Source organism: Bison bison, unplaced genomic scaffold (genome assembly GCF_000754665.1).
Source record: "Bison bison bison isolate TAMUID 2011002044 unplaced genomic scaffold, Bison_UMD1.0 scf7180017864215, whole genome shotgun sequence".
Lineage (NCBI taxonomy): Eukaryota > Metazoa > Chordata > Mammalia > Artiodactyla > Bovidae > Bison > Bison bison.
In genome coordinates, this window is record NW_011494787.1 from 12,054,518 (window position 1) to 12,075,396 (window position 20,879).

General features: G+C 37.5%; 2 protein-coding genes across 7 annotated transcripts in view; one reads left to right on the plus strand and one right to left on the minus strand.

Annotated features, from left to right (window-relative positions):
- The window catches only part of STXBP5L (syntaxin binding protein 5-like), a 335,496-nt gene extending 322,388 nt beyond the window's left edge, over window positions 1–13,108 (plus strand). For 4 of the 6 annotated variants that reach the window (XM_010845394.1, XM_010845397.1, XM_010845398.1 and 1 more), the window contains 2 exons: window positions 1,659–1,770; window positions 5,360–6,095. In XM_010845394.1, the coding sequence (XP_010843696.1) occupies window positions 1,659–1,770; window positions 5,360–5,637 (390 nt within the window). In that variant the 3' untranslated portion in view covers window positions 5,638–6,095. The other 2 variants (XM_010845396.1, XM_010845399.1) reach the window with 1 other exon arrangement.
- A 4,951-nt stretch (window positions 13,109–18,059) lies between these two features.
- The window catches only part of POLQ (polymerase (DNA directed), theta), a gene marked incomplete at its 5' end in the record, with an annotated part of 107,105 nt that continues 104,285 nt past the window's right edge, over window positions 18,060–20,879 (minus strand). The window contains one exon of the mRNA XM_010845421.1: window positions 18,060–20,495. Coding sequence (XP_010843723.1) covers window positions 20,382–20,495 — 114 coding nt within the window. The remainder of the gene's footprint in view (window positions 20,496–20,879) is intronic.

Below are 20,879 nucleotides of genomic sequence, written 5' to 3' on the forward strand. Positions count from 1 at the left end.
AATAATAATAAATGTTATTCAACATATATTTAAGTTTTTTATATGCCTAGTACTTGGCTGGGCTGTAGGAGTACAATCATAAACAAGATACAAGTCCCTACCTGCTAGTGTGGAAGGAGAGAGAAATAGATAACCACAATATTCTGGAAAATGGTTGTCTGTACATGGCTCTGCCAGTGCTAGAGAGACACATTAAGAGCGGACTGGGTTAATGGAGCAAAAGGGAAGGGGTGGTTAGAAAAAGGTTGTGAAGGATGAATAGGAGCTGTCCATAGTGAATAGATGGCTGGAGGTGGGAAAGGTAATAATATTCTTGACAGAGCAGAGGCATGTGAAAGCCCCAAGGTTCAGGAAACTGCTAAGAAAGTAGAGTTGGGAAGTGGAGAGAGTGAAGGAGTGCTGATGGAGACTTAGTCAAGAATAGAGCTTGGAACACCTTGTAAGCTCCTTAAGAAATCTGGCATTTATCCCCAGGGTAATAGGAAGTCATTGAAAAGGTTTAGCAAATTTGTTTATTAAAACTAATATTCTGGTTGCAGTATGACAATTTGTTTGGAAGACTTAAGGCTAAAAGTAGGGAGAACAATTTGGAGGCATTATTTTTTAAATAATTAAGGCCAGAAATAATAGTGGCTTGAAATAAGACAGCCAACAGTGATAGAAAAAATTAGCATATTCAGTGACTATAAACTATGATCGGTTGGATTGGAGGGTTATTAGATAGAGGAGTGAAGAAAAGGAAGGAATTAATAATTATTCCTGTATTTCTGGGTTGGGGAACTAAGTAGATGGTGTAGCCATTTCCAAAGAGAAGGGATTTGGGAGGAACAGCATAGGTCTAGGAGTAGAGGTGAGGGCGGAAGATGATGACAGTCATCCTGCAAGTTCACACACAAGCTGATACTAGCTCACAGATCTGACTCTGGATTGAAGTTCCTCCAAATCCATGGTTCTCAAATTTTCATCTGCTTTAGAAAGACCAAGGGCTTCCCTGGTGCTCAGATGGTGGTGGTCTGCCCACATTGCAAGAGGCCTGGGTTCGATCCCTGGGTTGGGAAGATCCCCTGGAGAAGGAAACGGCAGCCCACTCCAGGATTCTTGCCTGGAGAATCCCATGGATGGAGGAGCCTGGCAGGCTCCATGGGGTCGCAAAGAGTTGGACTCAACTGAGCGACTAACACATACAGAAAGACCAAAATAAGTTAAAACATTTTATAGCAAGTTAAGTTAGAAAAAAGTTAGAACAAGTTATACATAGATAACCAGATTAGTATGTAAATAAAGTATGTAAATAAAAATGTAAATTCTGATTAGTATGTTAATAAAGCCTGTGAATTCTGTAATCAGGATTAATCTGTAAATTAATCCTAGGGTGAATATTAGCTTCCTATGCTTTCTAACTGTAGAAGGAAGAAGACAAGAGGTCATAAAAGTGAATATTTTAAGATGCCAGTTCTTGGAGAAAGGAAAGGAAAGAAAGATGGTGGAGGAAAAAGTGTCAGAGAGAGGGAATTAGAAACTAAGCAAAAACTACCACGAAAATATATGGAGAACAGATTTTTCAGCATTTGCATGACGTGCTCTAACATGCCACCAGTTATCTTTTGATCTATTAATTTATCCTTAGTCTAATGCTTTTTTCTTTAAATTTGATATAGGACATGCTGGGAGATTTGTTTACTCCTATAGAGACACCAGAAGCTCAAAACAGAGGCTTTCTCAAGGGCCTGTTTGGTGGAAGTGGACAAACATTTGACAGAGAAGAGCTTTGTGAGTAAACTCCTGATTACAAACTGTACCAAAAAACAGACAACCTCTTTCTAGACTCTTTCTAGAGGGCTTTGCTTCTCTACCATGAAAATTATTTGTTTACCAAACATGAATAGAACTGGTCACTTTGTTTTAGAAACAGTTTAACAAAAATAGTACATGTAATTCATACAGATAATGAGTAAGCTAATAAATGTGTCATTTGCAGGTAGATCAGACCTGCAAGGCAAGGTGAAGGCACTTGGTTACTTAAATCTGAAAAAATGTTTTTGAATCTACCTGCCTCTAACTACTTCTAGGAAACAAGTTCTTTATTCAGAATTCAAGGTTTACCAATGGTACAGAATAAATCACTTAAAAAATATCTAAAAGAGACTCTGAAGAATAATCATCAAAATGCAGTAAAAAGGAACATTCTCAAAGAGAAATTAAGATTTTTCCAGATTCTCTTACCCACTGTGTGGTCTCTACAGGTCAAAACTCCTTTTTCCTTGAATTTTTAACTATGCAAAATATCTAGGTGCTTCCATAAAATGGACTATTATTCAGCTATAAAAGGTAATGACATTTGATACCTGCTAAACATGGATTACCCTTGAAAGCATCATGCTAAATTAAAGAATGAAGACAAAAAGGCCACATATTGTATTATTCCTTTTGTACAAAATGTTCAGAATAGACAAATCCCTAGAGACAGAAAGTCAGCAGCTACCAGGGACCAGGGCAAGGAGGGACTAATGGGTACAGAACTTCTTTGGGTGGTGATAAAAATGTTCTAAAATAGATAGTGGTGATAGTTGCACAAGTCTGAGAATCAGTTAAAAACTACTTAACTGTACACTTACAAAGGGTGAACTGAGGAATTCCCTGGAGGTACAATGGTTAGGACTAGGTGCTTTCACTGCTGTTACCAGGGTTTGATCCCTGGTCCGAACCTAATATCCCACAAGCTATGCACCGTAGCCAGAAAATTTTTTTAAAAAGGTGAGAGGTGGTGGTGGTGGTGATGGGGGGTGGCAGTGGCTATGAATTTTATGATATGTGAATTATATCTCAATAAAGCTCTTATTTTTAGAAAACTTAATCTAGATTCCACTCCTAATGTTATATCCTTGGGACCACTCACTAAATTTTTATCAAGATAGCTATTTTTCAATTTTTAAAAGTTCAGTTCAGTTCAGCTGCTCAGCCATGTTACTCTTTGCGGCCCCATAAACTGCAGCACGCCAGGCCTCCCTGTCCATCACCAACTCCCAGAGCCTACCCAAACTCATGTTGAGTTGGTGATGCCATCCAACCATCTCATCCTCTGTCATCTCCTTCTCCTCCTGCCCTCAGTCTTTTCAAATGAGTCAGCTCTTCGCATCAGGTGGCCAAAGTAATGGAGTTTAAGCTCCAACATCAGTCCTCCCAGTGAACACCCAGGACTGATCTCCTTTAGGATGGACTGGTGGATTTCCTTGCAGTCCAGGGGACTCTCAAGAGTCTTCTCCAACACCATAGTTCAAAAACATCAATTCTTCAGCACTCAGCTTTCTTCACAGTCCAACTCTCACATCCATACATGACCACAGGAAAAACCATAGTCTTGACTAGACGGACCTCTGTTGGCAAAGTAATGTCTCTGCTTTTTAATATGCTGTCTAGGTTGGTCATAACTTTCCTTCCATAAAGTAAGCATCTTTTAATTTCATGGCTGCAGTCACCATCTGCAGTGATTTTGGAGTCCAAAAAATAAAGATAGCCACTGTTTCCACTGTTTCCTCATCTATTTGCCATGAAGTGATGGGACTAGATACCATGATCTTAGTTTTCTGAATGTTGAGCTTTAAGCCAACTTTTTCACTCTCCTCTTTCACTTTCATCAACAGGCTCTTTAGTTCTTCTTCGCTTTCTGCCATAAGGGTGGTGTCATCTGAGGTTATTGATATTTCTTCTGGCAATCTTGATTCCAGCCTGTGCTTCATCCAGCCCAGCATTTCTCATGATGCACTCTGCATATAAATTAAATAAGCAGGGTGACAATATACAGCCTTGACATACTAGGAAAAGGAGTCTGTTGTTCCATGTCCAGTTCTAACTGTTGCTTCCTGACCTGCATACAGGTTTCTCAAGAGGCAGGTCAGGTGGTCTGGGATTCCCATCTCTTTCAGAATTTTCCACAGTTTATTGTGATACACACAGTCAAAGGCTGTGGCACAGTCAATAAAGCAGAAATAAGATGATTTTCTGGAACTCTCTTGCTTTTTCAATGATCCAGCGGATGGTGGCAATTTGATCTCTGGTTCCTCTGCCTTTTCTAAAACCAGCTTGAACATCTGGCAGTTCACAGTTCACGTATTGCTGATGCCTGGCTTGGAGAATTTTGAGCATTATTTTACTAGCATGTGAGATGAGTGCAATTGTGTGGTAGTTTGAGCATTCTTTGGCATTGCCTTTTTTGGGGATGGGAATGAAACTGACCTCTTCCAGTCCTGTGGCCACTGCTGAGTTTTCCAAATTTGCTGACCTGTTGAGTGCAGCACTTTAAAAGCATCATCTTTTAGGATTTGAAATAGCTCAACTGGAATTCCATCACCTCCATTAGCTTTGTTCGTAGTGATGCTCCTAAGGCCAACTTTTCTTTGCATTCTAGGATGTCTGGATCTAGGTGAGTCATCACACCATTGTGATTATCTGGGTCGTGAAGATCTTTTTTGTATAGTTCTTCTGTGTATTCTTGCCACCTCTTCTTAATATCTTCTGCTTCTGTTAGGTCCATACCATTTCTGTCCTTCATTGTGCCCATCTTTGCATGAAATGTTCTCTTGGTATCTTTAATTTTCTTGAAGAGATCTCTAGTCTTTCCCATTCTATTGTTTTCCTCTATTTCTTTGCATTGATCACTGAGGAAGGCTTTCTTATCTCTCCTTGCAGTTCTTTGGAACTCTGCATTCAAATGGATATATCTTTCCCAAAGTTACTTCATTAAAATTAAGTAAAACTGAGTTTTATAAATGATGGGGAAATTTTTAATCTTTTATAAAGTAATGAAGTTTCAACGTATGTGTATTAATGCCCATAATGCATATATACCCCATTCTCTAGTATTTACACAGGCACACAAACACACGCACACACTCAGATTTAAAAAAAAAACAACAAAAAACTACTGAGGGCTACAAAGGCTGATAGGAAGATGAACACAGATGATTTGGAATGCCCAGCTGGGCAGAAATTTAAATAAATCATCAGGCCTGAGTTTGGAACAGACACTAATATGGGTTAAATATGAGGTCACAATAAAATTGTGAGCATACCAATGCAGTAATATAAAGAAATGCAATTATGTCATTACTGTATGAACCCCTCCCCCATATACACAATAAAACATATGGTAACCACATCTCAGTCTCTTTCATAGGCATTTTTCTTGGGTAAATGCTAACATCTCCAAATACATATATATCTATGATAGGAACAAATATGTCTCTCTGTGAGAATTATGACAATAAAATTCAATATAAGTACTTTGTTTGGTCATAAGCCTGACTATACTTACTTGAATTACTGAAAAAGTGTTTTAAATTGCTATTGCTTGAACTCCCAGTTGGGGAAGCTACCGCAGGAAAAGCATCACGCAGCCTCGCGCAGCACATTCCTGGACCAGGTGGTATAGAAGGGATGAAAGGCGCTGCCGGAGGGGTGATGGGAGAGCTGACTCGAGCACGGATCGCCCTTGATGAGAGAGGACAGAGGCTGGGAGAGCTGGAAGAGAAAACTGCAGGCATGATGACCAGTGCAGAGGCATTCTCCAAACATGCACATGAGGTAAGCTGCCTATGTAAATACAGGCATCTTCATCCAGTAATAACTTTAGACATTTAGGTTCTGCACAAGAGAGCCTAAACAGAGATGCCACTCTAAGTAATCATGTGTAAGAGCCAAGGTAACTGGGACCTTGCTCTATGTATTATAATTCTCCTTGGATTGGGGAGAAAAAACAGGGTTTGTTTTTTTTTTTAAGTATTATATTAATACTTCTTCACCTTAGAGGATGGCTTTAAAGAAAATTATCTATTGGTTCTGATACACTACGATCCCCCCTCAAGAAGGTGTGAGGGGCAGCAGAGGCTGAATTCACACATTCCTTTTTGTCTCAGTCATTAAAAATCATTTCCTGTCAGGCAAATGTTTAGAGCTTGAATGGTTTGTAAAAATATCTATCTGTAGTTTATTTCATAATATAAAGGTCGTTTTAGAAGTTTTGAGGTTTTGGTATGTATGATGTGCTCAACATGAGCTTGGATTAGAACTTTTAAATATTTTTTAACATCTTATGTGACTATTTTTTTCTTTCCAGTTAATGCTGAAATATAAGGATAAGAAATGGTACCAATTCTAAACTTCTAAAGAAGCTATGACTGCTTTGAGAAACCATTATTCAGGGAAACCAAATTTATTCCCAGCATCAATATTCAACTGCTAGAAGCCAGTTTCTTCTACAAAATGTTCCATTACAGTCCATCTGAATTTATCATAAGGGAGACTTATCAGAGACATTGTACAACCCAACGCTGGAATCCTGGTTAAAATCCCAAGATATGGCTGAATTTGCCTTTTCCCACATGGAATGGAGCTATCATCTTGGCATGTCGTTTGCTAAGGATTTACATTTAGGAACTACGGGGAGTCCTTCTGATTTGAAAAAATCCTGTACAAACAAAAAGCATTAATGCACTTAATGAAAAAAAAATGCATGATAAATTAACATCTTAAGAGGAAAAGAAAAAAGCATGTTGTGACAGAAGAAAAAAAAAGATTTATGGTAAACTATTTTTATAAATTGGGCCACACCTGACAATTTTAAAAAAATCTGTTAGAAGATATCAGTGCATTTCAAGTACATTTGCGATACCCAACTGACAAAGCAAACAAACCAGAGTCTTTTTGTCATCTATAACTTTCATTATATACTAGGACATTATTGAATTCTTATGTCAAGAGTCTGATTAACATTGTTCTCTCTCCATAATATTTTACATTATTCACAGTTCTCAGTCATAATCAAATATAGCCAGTACAGTAAATTATTCCTAACACAATTATTTCCATCACCTTCAGAACAAGTTGCTATTTTTAGTCACAACCAATGCAGGGTTGGGTCACCTTGAAGCATTTTTTCAGCTTGGCTTATACTCTGCAGGGGAGTTGACAATAGGTTCGGGGAAACTAGACTTACAAGAACAATGCAGTTAGCTTTCAGAACTGATTTCACACACTGGTTTCAGTTTCTAAAGTGATATATTTTTAATGCTCCATTTGTATCCTTGTCTGCCAATTACACAGTATATTACTGTTCAATCCCTGTGGGGTCTTCAATTCAAAGGTGCTCTTGCAGCCTGATACTCACAGACCAAACTGGTCATTCTCTAGTCTGATTCAGTAAAACCTCAGTTAATGTTTTAAGAAAGGGATTCTGACATTTCTGATTAACAAGGGCTTTCATTAGAAATTGCTTTTTGGTTCAATATTTATTACCAGGTTATAAAATGTGGTGGTGTTTTTGCTAGCTTGGATTTAGTCATAGAGAGTGTAATGATACAAAATCAATACTTTGTCACTCAATTGGCTAAATAACATAAGCTACAAGATTATGTCAACAGATACCAAACACCGATTCCTTATTAAAAACTCTGTTAAAAGTGGAATAAAGAATATCCTTAATATGATAAAAGATATCTATCAGAACAGAGAAGTAGTAGAGGCCAACAAGACAAGACACCTGCTACCGTTATTTAACATGATTCTGGAAGTCAGGCCATAGGAAGTGAGTATATGCAGATTCTGGGACCCATCCAATAATATGTATGTTGTTCTTTCAAAAATAATCTTTTTAAAGAAAATTAATGGGTTCGGCTCATTAAATTTTGGTTAATCAAGGTCTTAATAGACTTACATTGTGTTTCTTCAGAATTCACCATTTTCCTTAAGTCCAGGATCTTTTAGTAGCCAAAAATAGTATTTGCGCTTTTTTTTTTTTTTTTAGTTTTTAAACTTCTGGTGAATTTGTTTAAAGAGGCACTTTCTTTAATGTTCTCAGTAATTTTGACAAAAGCAAATTAATTTTGAGAAAGAAAACAAATACAAAATATTTTAAAGCATACCAAAAAAAAAAAAAAACCAGAAAGGACAAAATAGCATTTCACAGAAGTGCTTAAAACTCTGACTTTAATGAATAGACCAAAAGTTTGTAATTGGCACATCAATTAGAAGTGAGGTTCTTCTGAAATGCTTGCAAAGAGGTTCTTTTTGTCTTTCAATATAGTTTTTATAAACCCTTTCTTAATGTAAGGGTAACTTCATCCCACAAACTTGTGATTAGTGGAATACAAATTAATGAGGTTTTTACTGTATCAAAATTATTTTTATAATTCAAAGAGATAGCAATAACAAGAATGTGATATGGACGTGATTTTTCTCTGAACATTTCTGTTCCGTTGCACTGACCTTAGCACACGCGCACACAGACACACACATACATACTACCACCACCACCTAATCATCATCATCATCTTTGGAAAACAACTACTGTTGATGCATGGAATACTTTACATCTCTCTTCTCTACTATTTAACTGTCTTGCCTCTACCTTGGAACATAAGAAAAATACTCCTAGTAACTTGAACAATGATAGAGAAAATGACTCTGAGCCTTAGTTGTCATTAAATTACGTTTTGTCTGCTTAAGGTGATATCAGAAGATAAGGCTTGCAGTCTCTACAAGTTGACCTTATCTCCTTATGACTCCCTAAAGAGAGAAGCCTTTCTTAGTGTCCCAGGAGAAAAATGGGCCTTTAGCATTATAATTCATCATGAGAAATTGGAAGTATATGTTTCCCTGGTTCTAATAATGCCAGCAATAATCCCTACCAATAAATTATCCATTAACCCTGGAGTTTGGAGGGATGGATGACTGATTCATCATTTATTTTAATCCCCTGCAAAAGCAGTACTATCAGCTCTGCTTCCTACACTTCACTGAGACCCAGACTTAGTGCCCTGGTCATCATCAGGGTCTCTGTCTGACTTTGGAAGGATGGTGACAGAACTGAGTGAGATGTTTTCTGATAATTTAGTCAAAAAGATGATTTTTCAAACCTTTCATATAACTTTTGAATGATTCTCAAATTAATATATCAGAATTCAGTGTCTCTACTACTCAAAGATACTAAGGGATTATAAAGGAAAAAGTTTACTGTTGGAGTCCTTTTATAAAAATGTGAACCATATGTCTGTTATCTACATTAAGGGGTTACCATGGCTTTGAGAAAGGAAAAGGAAAATAAAGATTATGTCCAAGGTTGGCTGAAGGAGATTAAGAAGAGTAGACTAAAAATCCTCTCGTTGGTTTAGGATCATCGGGACAACCCAGGAGTTTATCTGTATGATCATAGTCTGTCCTTGTGGGAAGACACTGTAACTTGATCACCTTTGTTCACAGAGGGCAATGCCAAAACGTTCCTGCCAGGTCTTGCTCTTTGCATCAGGAGAAACACGGTAGCTTCGCGGCTTCTTCACCTCTGTCCTCTGTAGCCCCAACCCCACTTCTGAGCAGTTACTGTTTCACAGACACACTGCTCCAGATGTCAGAAATACATGCCAGTAAGTCAAGTATTTGGACTGCACCATTGTAGGGAGCATGGTTGTAGAAGTTTATTGTATATATTTGCAGACAACGTAGCCCTGAAAGGACAAAATGCAAAACAGGAAAGGTCTGGCTTGGGGAAGAAGAGGAAGTGCCAACTCAGTACAGGTAGGCTTGGGCAGAGAGGGACATGGGAGCCAGAGTGAAGTAGAAGAAGCTTTGATGGAGAACTGAAGCACAGCTGGTCTATTCAAACATTTATGTAGGAAGTGATTCTCAACTTTGGCTGTGCATAAGAATCACCTACGGAGCTTCTAAAATTCCCAGTTACACCAAAATCTTTCAGAGTGGAAACCAAACATCAGTACTTTTGAAAGCCTCCAAGATAGTTCCAATATCCAGCCAAGGTCGATCACCACTACTAAGGAAGACGCATTTATCTATACTGGCGGGGGTTCAAGCCCCACTTCTGAGGCATCAAGGAAAGTAAGATATTGGCGATACAGTGTTGGCCAGATTGATATCTGTGTTGCAACCCAAAACAAATCTGTACACATTTCTGACCAGGCAGTGCTCCATTAGCTATTAACTCTGTCTTCATGATTGTCTCCTAGTGACTTTGCCACTAATTATTCCAGTTCAAACATCTAGATTTTGATTGCCTTACACATTGTGACATCAAAAGACACCAGAGATATCATAAAAGTTCAACAGCATTAACACTAAGTGGAAAACTAATTCTTACTAGTTGGATAGCAGAAATTCTCAAAACAATCATATACTAAATCAGGTCCAAATTTATTATGCATTCTTCATTTGAAGGAGACATGGGTACCAGTTACCTGTTCTGCCATAGTGATATTTTATTGAACTTGATCTTAGCAAGAAGAGAGGACATCTCTCCTTTTTTGATTGTTGTCTTTGCTCCCAGGGCAAAGGATTTTGGATTTATTTCCTAAGTTACTAGACATTTGTTTAAAGGAAGAAGGCTTACAACTCACTATGTGGCTTCCAGTGCCCTGAAAAAGTGCTTTCACCTTCAAAAAGGGAGAGTCTTCCTATCCAAGGAAATACTAGTCAATGAAAAAATGGGAGTTCCGTTCTCTCATCTCACACTGCTCCCCTATGGTATGGGCCCACCCTTCTCAACTACAAAGCCAGAAAATGAACTAGGTGGTGGTTCTTGACAAGTGTACACAGGATCAAAATCTCTAATAACCTATAATTTTTAGTACTTAATTATGTGATGTTTTATTCTAGGAAATAAGAAACAGATGATATCATTGATGTATCTTTCTTTCATCTTCAGAATTTTTGCATCTTTTCAGAAAACAACAAATTACTATTTTTCTGTTGCACTCAGCAATTGTGACTATACTTAAAATTCTTGTAGTCTGTAGAGATATCAATAAAATTGTATATGTTTGTACATAGATGCTCTCTTATGTTATGATGTCATATGTTGCAAAGATTAAATATGGACAAAGGTAAGACCCTCATTTGCAACACTGTGAACCATGGTTTTGCAAGCTATAACTGTTTTAAAAAGGGGAGGTGGGTGGAGGAGCTATGTACAGTATATGTATTTGAACTAAAATAGAGAAGGGGAAATAAAACCTAAACATCACCAACTCAATGGATATGAATTTGAGCAAACTCCGGGAGATAGTGGAGGACAGAGGAGCCTGGTGTGCTGCAGTCCATGGAGCTGCAAAGAGTCAGACACAACTCAGCAACTGAACGACTACAGCAAAGTTCCCCAAACTGAAAGATTTTGCTAGAGTTTATTAATCTAAAATGGGAGAAATAAATAAGATGTATTTACAAATTCAACATTCACGGCCACTTCCTCACTTTTTTTTAAGTTCAAACCTTAATCCCATGCAAGAAAAAAATAATCTATTATAGGCTTATACTACCACCTACATCACGAACATACACTAACCTGCACCTCCAAAAGTCCCCCAGGAAACTGCATTCTCCTGCTCCTCTGGCTTTAATCCACATGGTTAATTCCTCTTCTGCATGTTCTTTATATTTACTCCACTGTGGCCTTAGCAAACTAATCTTATTTTTTCAAATGCTGTCTAATTATTCAGAAACTATTTCCCACCACCACCATTTCCCTCCTAATTTTGGTTCTGTACAAAGATGGCAGAAAAACAAACCAACCCTAGCCTAAAGAACATTTTTTGATTAAAAGTAAAACTATGAAGACAAACTCTTCAAAAATCCAAATACCCAGTCTCCCCTTCAGAACCTTCTCAAAAGGATCCATTTACTTCTTCACCCTCTTTGAATTACAATCACTCAGGATTCGTACATTTGTAATTCAATGTCTAAAATACTGATTTCACTTTTCCCCTTCCTTTTCTCCCTCATTCTTCCCTTCCTTCCTCTTCTCTTTCCCCGTTCTTTCAGTCCGAAAGTCAACCAACCTGAGCAAGTTGTTTCTCACAGCCCCGTAAAGGGACCGCACTGGAACAGGGTGAAACGGACAGCCCGACGCACAGAGCTGGAGTGAGGAGCAGGGTCAGCGCTCAGGCTAACAGGTGCCTGTGTGAGGCAGGCTGAACAGGGCAGAAGCCAGCCCCGCGGATCAGGAGATTAGAGACGGAGCAATTAAGTAAATTACTGAGGATGCAGGAAGCAGTTTCTCCCTGTTGGAGAAGTACAAATAAAAGGGAAAGCGAAAATGATCCCTGTAGTATTAGAATTTGAACCACCTGTGTGAGTTTTACACACACACACGATATTAAAAAAGTGTGTGTGTTGTACACATGCATATCCTAATTCCAAACACAGAGGACTGGGAGCATCAGCCAAGGAACCAGGAGCACACCCAGTACCTAGACTTTAATTTCTGAACATTTTTCTCTGCTAAAAGGAACTGGGGCTTCTTGAAGAAATAGCTGGTTTCAAGGTTGGAACATGTTTTTGTGCCAGAAAATACTCAATGAACCATGTGGATGTGTCAAAAGGACATATAAGTCAGCTTGAAAGGGAATATACAGGCCAAATCAGGGATAATTGGTGTATCAAAAGTAATGATAGTAAGTTAATAACTCATGAGTCCAACTGATGTTAAGTGATTAATTAGGAAAAGAGAGAGCTTTTCTTTACTGTAAAATGTCAACCAATAAATGTGGATAGAATTTTAAAATTTCTCTTTGGCAACCACTGTAGTAATAACACGGGCAACAAACACCAGTGAATGCTAAAAATAGTTAAAATGGGATGGAGGAATAGGATATTTACAGTCTCAAAATATCTTCATGAAAAGTACTTGTTAATCATTATATATACATTGACATATACACATATATGTATAATTTTACACTGGAGAAACCTGGCAGACACTATTTTAATCAGGTGAAAATGTTACAATAACCAGTAAGGGAATAGCATGTACATCTGATAAGCATGTAATGAAAAAAACAGCATCACCACTGTGATAATGCTGCCAAAAATGCACCATCTGGAAACACTGGATAAAACCCAACTGAGAGACATTCTATAAAATGACTAGCCTGTATTCAAACTTCCAAGGTTATGAAAGTACAGGAAAGATGGATGTTCCAGATTTAAGGAGACGTGACAAGTAGGCGTGACACATGATCTGAAATTGGACCCATTTGCTATGTGAGACATAATTGGCCCAATTCACAAAACTTAAGTGTCGTTTCTCACCTGAGTTAGTGTCTCTGTGCTATTCTTGAAATTTTTATTTAGGTTTGAAGTTATTTCAAAATAAACTTATAAAAATAAAAATATTTTTGATTTTATTGATTTACTTGCATTTAAAAACACTCTTTTCCTTTTATAGCAAATGAACAGTCTGCCCAAATAATCTCTATTTCTATGTCCTTATCAAACTCTTAAATTACTACAATCTTTATAATATGTCCTAATGATCTTTTTTAGTTTAGTTTAATAGGTATTGAGTTTTTTTCTGTAGGTGAATTTCAGGATATTATCTATCTCAAAAAAAACCTCCTGTTGAGACGGATTGAAATTACAGTAAATCTGTAGGTTAATAAGTGATAAAGTTTTTTGCTAGAATCACTTTCTCTAGGATATCTTCATCTTTTTAAGGACAACCATTTCCCTCAATTATGTTGATAATTTTGCCTTCACTAGGTTTTTCAAGTTGCATATATAGGGTATCTACAGTGCCATCAGTGTCAATACTTCCAGTCAACTACTTCTTTAACTCTATGTCCAATTTGAATTTCACTTTACAGTGTTATCATTTTTCATTTTGCTGGTGTACTTGTATCTTAATTAGCCAGATTATTCTTCTGGTTAACTATTCTTATAAAATATCACATAATTTAAACACTGGGAGGCCAGGAGTCAACATTGAAAGTGTTAGTCACTCAGTCATGTCAGACTCTTTGCAACATCATGGACTGTAGGTCACTAGTTTCCTCTGTCCCTGGAATTCTCCAGGCAAAAGTGGGTAGCCATTCTCTTCTCCAGGGTATCTTCCTGACCCAGGGATCAAACCCAGATCTCCTGCATTGCAGGCAGATTCTTTACCATATGAACCACCAGGGAAACCCAAGTCAACATTGTTACATGCTTTACTGTCTGTATGTAAAGTGAATGACAGATGTGCAGTGACCGGTCATGGACGAACTTTGAAAGAAGTGATATAACTGGTAACTCACTAGGATGCATGTATTAAGTTTCCAATTCTTGCTGTAAAAAGTGACTACAAACTTACTGGCTTAAAACAAAACAAATTTAGGGGTGATGTCACCAAGATAGTGACATAAGTCATGCCCAACTGCACTCCTCCTCATGAGGAAAACTACTCATGGATAAGACACTGCTGAGAAAATCCTAGAGCATGATGGGTGAGAATAAAGCACCCACTGTACCACACAGACTGAGACAGACCACATTAGAAGGATCAAAAGAGATGGTACATGCTGACCGCGTGGCCTCTACCCTACGCCAGCACAGCATGGGTCTCCCCTGAGCTTACAGTTTCCCCAGTGAGAAAAGAGATCCCAGTAGACATCCAGCTGTTCTAGTGTTTTGGGTCCCTTTTTGGGAGTCCCACTCAGGTCTTGCTTCATGAGAATAACAAGGGAATCTGCAGGGCTTGTCTCTGGGAATCAGATTGTGATGAAGAAGTGGAGGGGCTTGCAACAACGAGCACTCAGATCCTACAGACCCAGGTCCTACCTACAATGCCCAGGTAGTAGTCCCAACTAGTGGCTTTGCTAGTCTGCAGAGCCAAGACAGTGATGAAATCTAACTAGGGAATCAGTAAGGTGCACGTGTGCCTGAATTGGGACCTCAAACAAAGATCCCTTCCAGTCCTGGAGCCTGGTCTTCCTCCCCTCACCCTCCACCTCCCCGTCCAGGTAGGGGAGCAGCATCATAGCTCCATTCACTGCTCAGTGTAGCTCCCAGTCCTGCCTAACCAGAAGACTTTGGGGTACAATAATCACTTTAATGTAAATGAATTAAGTTATCCAATCGAAAGATGAATGGATTAAAAAAAAACAAAACAAGAACACCATATGACCCTCACTTTAGCCTTAAAGACACTCATAGACTAAAAAGGATGGGAAAAGATATGTCAAGCAAATGATAAATGCCTCCACTACTCCACCCCCAAAAGCAGGGGATCTATACATAGCAGGCAAAATAGACTTTAATGTAAATACGATAAAGAGACAAAAAACAGTCATTACAAAAAGATACAAAAAGAAGTTCATCACAACTGTAAATATTTACACATCCAGTTAGCAGAAACTAACAGAACTGAACAGAGAAATATACACTAATACAAATATAGTTGGGGACATTAATACCCCACTTTCTCAACAACAGATATATCATCCAAAAAGAATCATTAAGGAAACCGTGAATTTGAACAAACGGATCTAACAGCCATAGACAGAACTTTCTATCCAATAACAGCAAAATATACATTCTTCTCAAGCACAAGTAGTACATTTTCCACAGAACAAGTCTTAATAAACACAAGAAGACTGAAATTACACTAAATATCTTCTATGACCACAATGGTATGAAACTAAACATCAGTAACAGGAAAAAAAACCCAGAAAACTCACAACTACAAGGAAATTAAATAATACTCTCCTGAACAACTGATGGATCAAAGAAGAAATTAAAGGGGAAATAAAAGAGAATCTTGAGAAAAATAAAAATGGAAATAAAATTTATGAGATGTTGCAAAACTAGTTCTAAGAAGAAAAATTCACAGCAATAAATACCTACATTAAGAAACAAAAAAGACGTGCAAATATTGTATATTTTACAAATTGAATGTTTGTGGCAACCCTGCATCAAGCAAGTCTATTGATACATTTTTCCAATATTTACTCATTTTGTGTCTCTGATAATTCTCTCAATATTTCCAATTTTTTTTCATTATGATTGTTTGTTATGGTAATCTGTGATCAATGAACTTTGACATTACCATTTGCAAAAAGATTACAATTCACTGAAGGCTCAGATGATGGTTAGCATTCTTTAGCAATAAAATATTTTTTAATTAAAAAGAAAAAGTAAGATCTCAAATAATCAATCTAACTCCACAGCTCAAGAAACTAGAAAAAGAAGAGCAAACTAAGCTCAAATTTAGCAGATTAGATTTAATCTAATTTAACAAAGATTAGAGCAGAAATAAATGAAACAGAAAACAGGAATATAATAGAAAAGGTTAAAAAAAACTAAGAATTGCTTCTTTAAAAAGATAAAAGAAAACTGACACATCTTTACCTACACTAACCAAGTGAAAAAGAGAGAGGACCCAAATCAACAAAATTATACACCAAGGAAACCAGAATGGAAAGAGACATGTGTACCCCAATGTTCATCGAAGCACTGTTTATAATAGCCAGGACATGGAGGTAACCTAGATGTCCATCAGCAAACAAATGGATAAGAAACTTCTGGTACATATACAGAATGGAATATTACTCAGACATTAAAAAGAATACGTTTGAATCAGTTCTAATGAGGGGGGTGAAACTGGAGCCTATTATACAGAGTGAAGCAAGTCAGAAAGAAAAACACCAATACAGTATACTAATGCATATATTTAGAAAGATGGTAATGATGACCCTATATGCGAGACAGCAAAAGAGACACAGACGTATAGAACGGTCTTTTGGACTCTGCGGGAGAAGGCGAGGGTGGGATGATTTGAGACAATAGCATTGAAACATGTATATTATCATATGTGAAAAGACTGCCAGTCCAGGTTCAATGCATGAGACAGGGTGCTCAGGGCTGGTGCACTGGGATGACCCTGAGGGATGGGATGGGGAGGGAGGTGGGAGGGGGGTTCAGGTTGGGGAACACATGAACACCCATGGCTGATTCGTGTCAATGTATGGCAAAAACCACTACAATATTGTAAAGTAATTAGCCTCCAATTAAAATAAATTTAAAAATATATAAATGAAAGAGGAAACATTACAAATGATGTTTGTAACAGAAATACAAAGGATCGTAAGAGGCTATGAACAACTGTATTCCAACAAACTGGGTAATCTAGAAGAAATGAAAAAATTATGAGAAACACAAAACCTACCAAGACTGAATCATGAAAATTAGAAAATTTGGACAAAGTAATTGCTAGTAAGAATACTGATTCAGTAATTTAAAAAACCCTCCAACAAACAAAAGCCCAGGAGCAGATGATGTCACTGTTTAATTTTACCAAACGTTTAGGGAAAAATTAATGCTAATTCCTCTCAAAGTCTTCAAAAAAATCAGAGATGGGAACACTCCCAGACTCATTTTATGAGGTCAGCATTACCCTGATACCAAGCCAGAAAAGGACACTACAAGAGAAGAAAATTACAAGCTAGTATCTCTGATTTATACAGATGCAAAAATCCTCAACAAAATACTAGCAGACTGAATTCAACAACACAGTAAAGAAATTATAGCCCATAATCAACTGAGATTTATACCTGGGATGCAAGGACGTTTCAATACACGCAAATCAATAAACATGACATGCCATTTTAACAGAATGAGGATAAAAATCATGATTATCTTAATAGATGCAGAAAAAAATTTGACAATATTCAACATCTGTTCATAATAAAAACTCTTAATAACTTAGGTATGGAAGGAGTGTACCTCAACATAATAAAGGCCATATATAACAAGCCCAAAGCTAAAATCTACTCAATAGTGAAAGGTTAAAAGCCTTCCCTCCAAGAGTTAGACTAAGACAAGGGTGTCCACTCTCAACCACTCCTGTTAAAAATAGTACCTGAAGTCCTAGTACTAGAAATCAGGCAAGAAAAAGAAATAAAACAGCATTTTATATATAGAAAGTAGAGATGTAATGATGACTATAGTTGACAGTACTGGATTGTATATTTGAAAGCGACTAAGAAAGTAATATTCAACCAGTCCATCCTAAAGGAAATCAGTCCTGGGTGTTCATTGGAAGGACTGATGCTGAAGCTGAAACTCCAGTACTTTGGCCACCTCATGCGAAGAGTTGACTCATTGGAAAAGACTCTGATGCTGGGAGGGATTGGGGGCAGGGGGAGAAGGGGACAACAGAGGATGAGAGGGCTGGATGGCATCACCGACTCGATGAACATGAGTTTGGGTAAACTCCAGGAGTTGGTGATGGGCAGGGAGGCCTGGCATGCTGCGATTCATGGGGTCGCAAAGAGTCGGACATGACTGAGTGACTGAACTGAAGTGAACTGAAGAAAGTAAAGCCTAAAAGTTCTCATTGCAAGGAAAAAAACACTTTTTGTACCTAAATGAGATGATGAATGCTAACTAAACTTACTGTAGAAATCATTCACAATATGTGTAAGTCAAGTCATTATACTGTACACAAACTTATACAGTGCTACATGTCAATTATATCTTAATAAAACTAAAAAACAAACAAAAACACAAACTACTATCTTACAGTTCTGGAGGTCAGAACTCCAGTATGATCTTACTGTGCTAAAATCAAGGTGCTGGCAGGGCTCTGTCCTTTCTGGAGGCTGTACATTCCATTGCCTTTTCCAGTTTTTAGAGGCTGTCTGCATTCCTTGGCTCACAGCTCCTTCTTTCATCTTTAAAGTCAGCAATGAAGTATTTTCAATGATCAATCTCACTCTGTTTCCACTGTCACATTTTCTCCTTTGACTCTGACCATCTGCCCTCCTCTCCAAAAGACTTTTGTGTTCATACTGAAATTAACCAGATAATCTTCCCATCTCATGATCTCTAACTTAATTACATTAAGTGATGGTCCTTTTGCCATGTGATATATGTTCACAGGTTTTGGGAATTTGGATATCAACATCTGGGGAGGGAACAAGAATTATTCTACCTACCACAAAGGGCATTTAGAATTAACATAGTGATTTGTGGACGGAAGAGCTATTAGTGAAGTTTGAACTTTATGCAATTACTAAGTTAATATACCATGTCAACTGATATCTGAATTGTGTTGCAGGGACACTAGTGTTACGTAAGTAAGCCAGGGAAACTGGAATTTTTCGATAACCGAATCTCACAAAGCAAGGAGGGCCTGTTTTTTAAGTTCAGCTGATAGGTCAAAAAGGATGAAGAAAACCACAAATGCAGAGCCATGACTGCAGAAAATGAGGTGGACATGACCCATACACCTCCACTCATATTTGAAGAACACTCACATAAATAGACTGAGGTTTCTCTTGTGCTGGATTTTCAAGGCCACTAGACTACCAACAGCGCTACAGCTTTTCTAAGAAACATGGTACAGGTAAACATGGAAAAAACTCAAGAAATAATGATGTAACTTTCCTCTTACCTCTGTCATCTTCTGCCCACTTCCCCCAACCATCAAAATGTCTGAGGATCGATCATGTGCACTAATATCCAACTACTAATAGTGTATTACATTTTGCTTATAAAGCAACTGTCTTTTACAATTGTGATTAACAAACATCAAAAAGCCCTTTAATAACTGATTGAGAATATAATAAACACTTCCTGTTACACAGACATTGTGAGCAATTATAAAATAAGATACACAAGCTTCTGAAGCTTAGACCAAACACAATTTTAAAAACTGAACTGCTGATATAAAGTCTGAAATAAATTAATTTTATTAACAGAAAAAAAAAGTTGGTTATTCAGCTCTGACTGGGATTATAAAGTACAATCTTTTATCATGAGTATTCTCACCATGCCACAGAGAAAGAGGCAGTAAGGGACTGATTAGAGGAAGCGTTATCTTCTCTGGCAGTGTTATCTTATAATGCAATATAAACATACGATCTTACAGATCAGAATACTTCTTGGAGAGGTGTAGCTTGTAGCTTGTTTTATAATACCTAAGTATTAGAAATATAGTCATTGTATGAATTACAAGAGGAAAAGGAAGAAGAAATGGCAATTCATGAAAATCCATACCTAGACTACATCCATATCAAGTCTTACCACGTTATAGAATTCTTAATTTACTTGCCAATGCTGTTTTAAAATACTACTTCAGTAGTCTTACACTCATATTGGATGAAAATCACACACATCACCTAACCCTGGTGGTTTATGTTAAACCAAATCCTTATCTGCCTCTAGCTCCTGCTGTATTCCAAGTGTCTGAATCCTGGTTGGGATGAAAATGCCCCTGAGGCAGAAATGTTTCTTCATGCTCAACCAGGCAGATTAGACCCAAAGTGCTAAGTACATAATTTCAAGCATGTGTTCTGAAACTGTTTAAAGCCACAGTAAACTATAAAAGGCAATTTCACAGATACTCTTTTTGAAAGTGAATATAAACATTAAACTCGATATTTTGCCTCAAGTAGTTTTTTTACATTATAGAGGATTAAAATCTGATACACATTTTGAAACTCTCACTATAAAATTACTATCCTAAATTCATCAAGACTTGAGGGGGTTTCTATTTTCATAAAGTAGGTGAAAGGGCAATCTCTGTTCTTTCCTTGTGATTTTACCTATACCAGGCTTCCCTACAATCACACGTCAAAGTCCTTCAGCTCCCCCCAGCTGGCACCTATCCTCACTTTCACTCTCAGTTTCACAGACAGTTTTATGGCACTTTCCATTTCATTCTTGACAATCTGAGCTACCTACAAAAAAATAAAAAAGAGGTTAACAAAGAAAACAAAACTAAAAAAAGAAAAAAAAAAAAAGAAGGAAGAAAAAGAGGTTAACAAACTCTGTGCAAAGAATCTTTGCCAGCCCACCCACTGAGGTGATAAGGCCGACAGGAGCTCTTCTCTCTAAGCCAGAAAAAAGCCAGCATCCCACACTAGTCTGCACTGAGGAACTGGAGCTCTGCCAGGTTTACTAGAATGCTCAGAGCTTTGAAAACCTCAGGGAAAGACTCCAAATTCTCATCTAACTTCTCACAGACAAAAATATTCCTGCATCATGAATTTCTTTTAAAATGGGTTTAAAGCTGAGCACTCTGAGCTCTTTCTCTGCCCTTAAGATTTCTACTTTTCTATAGC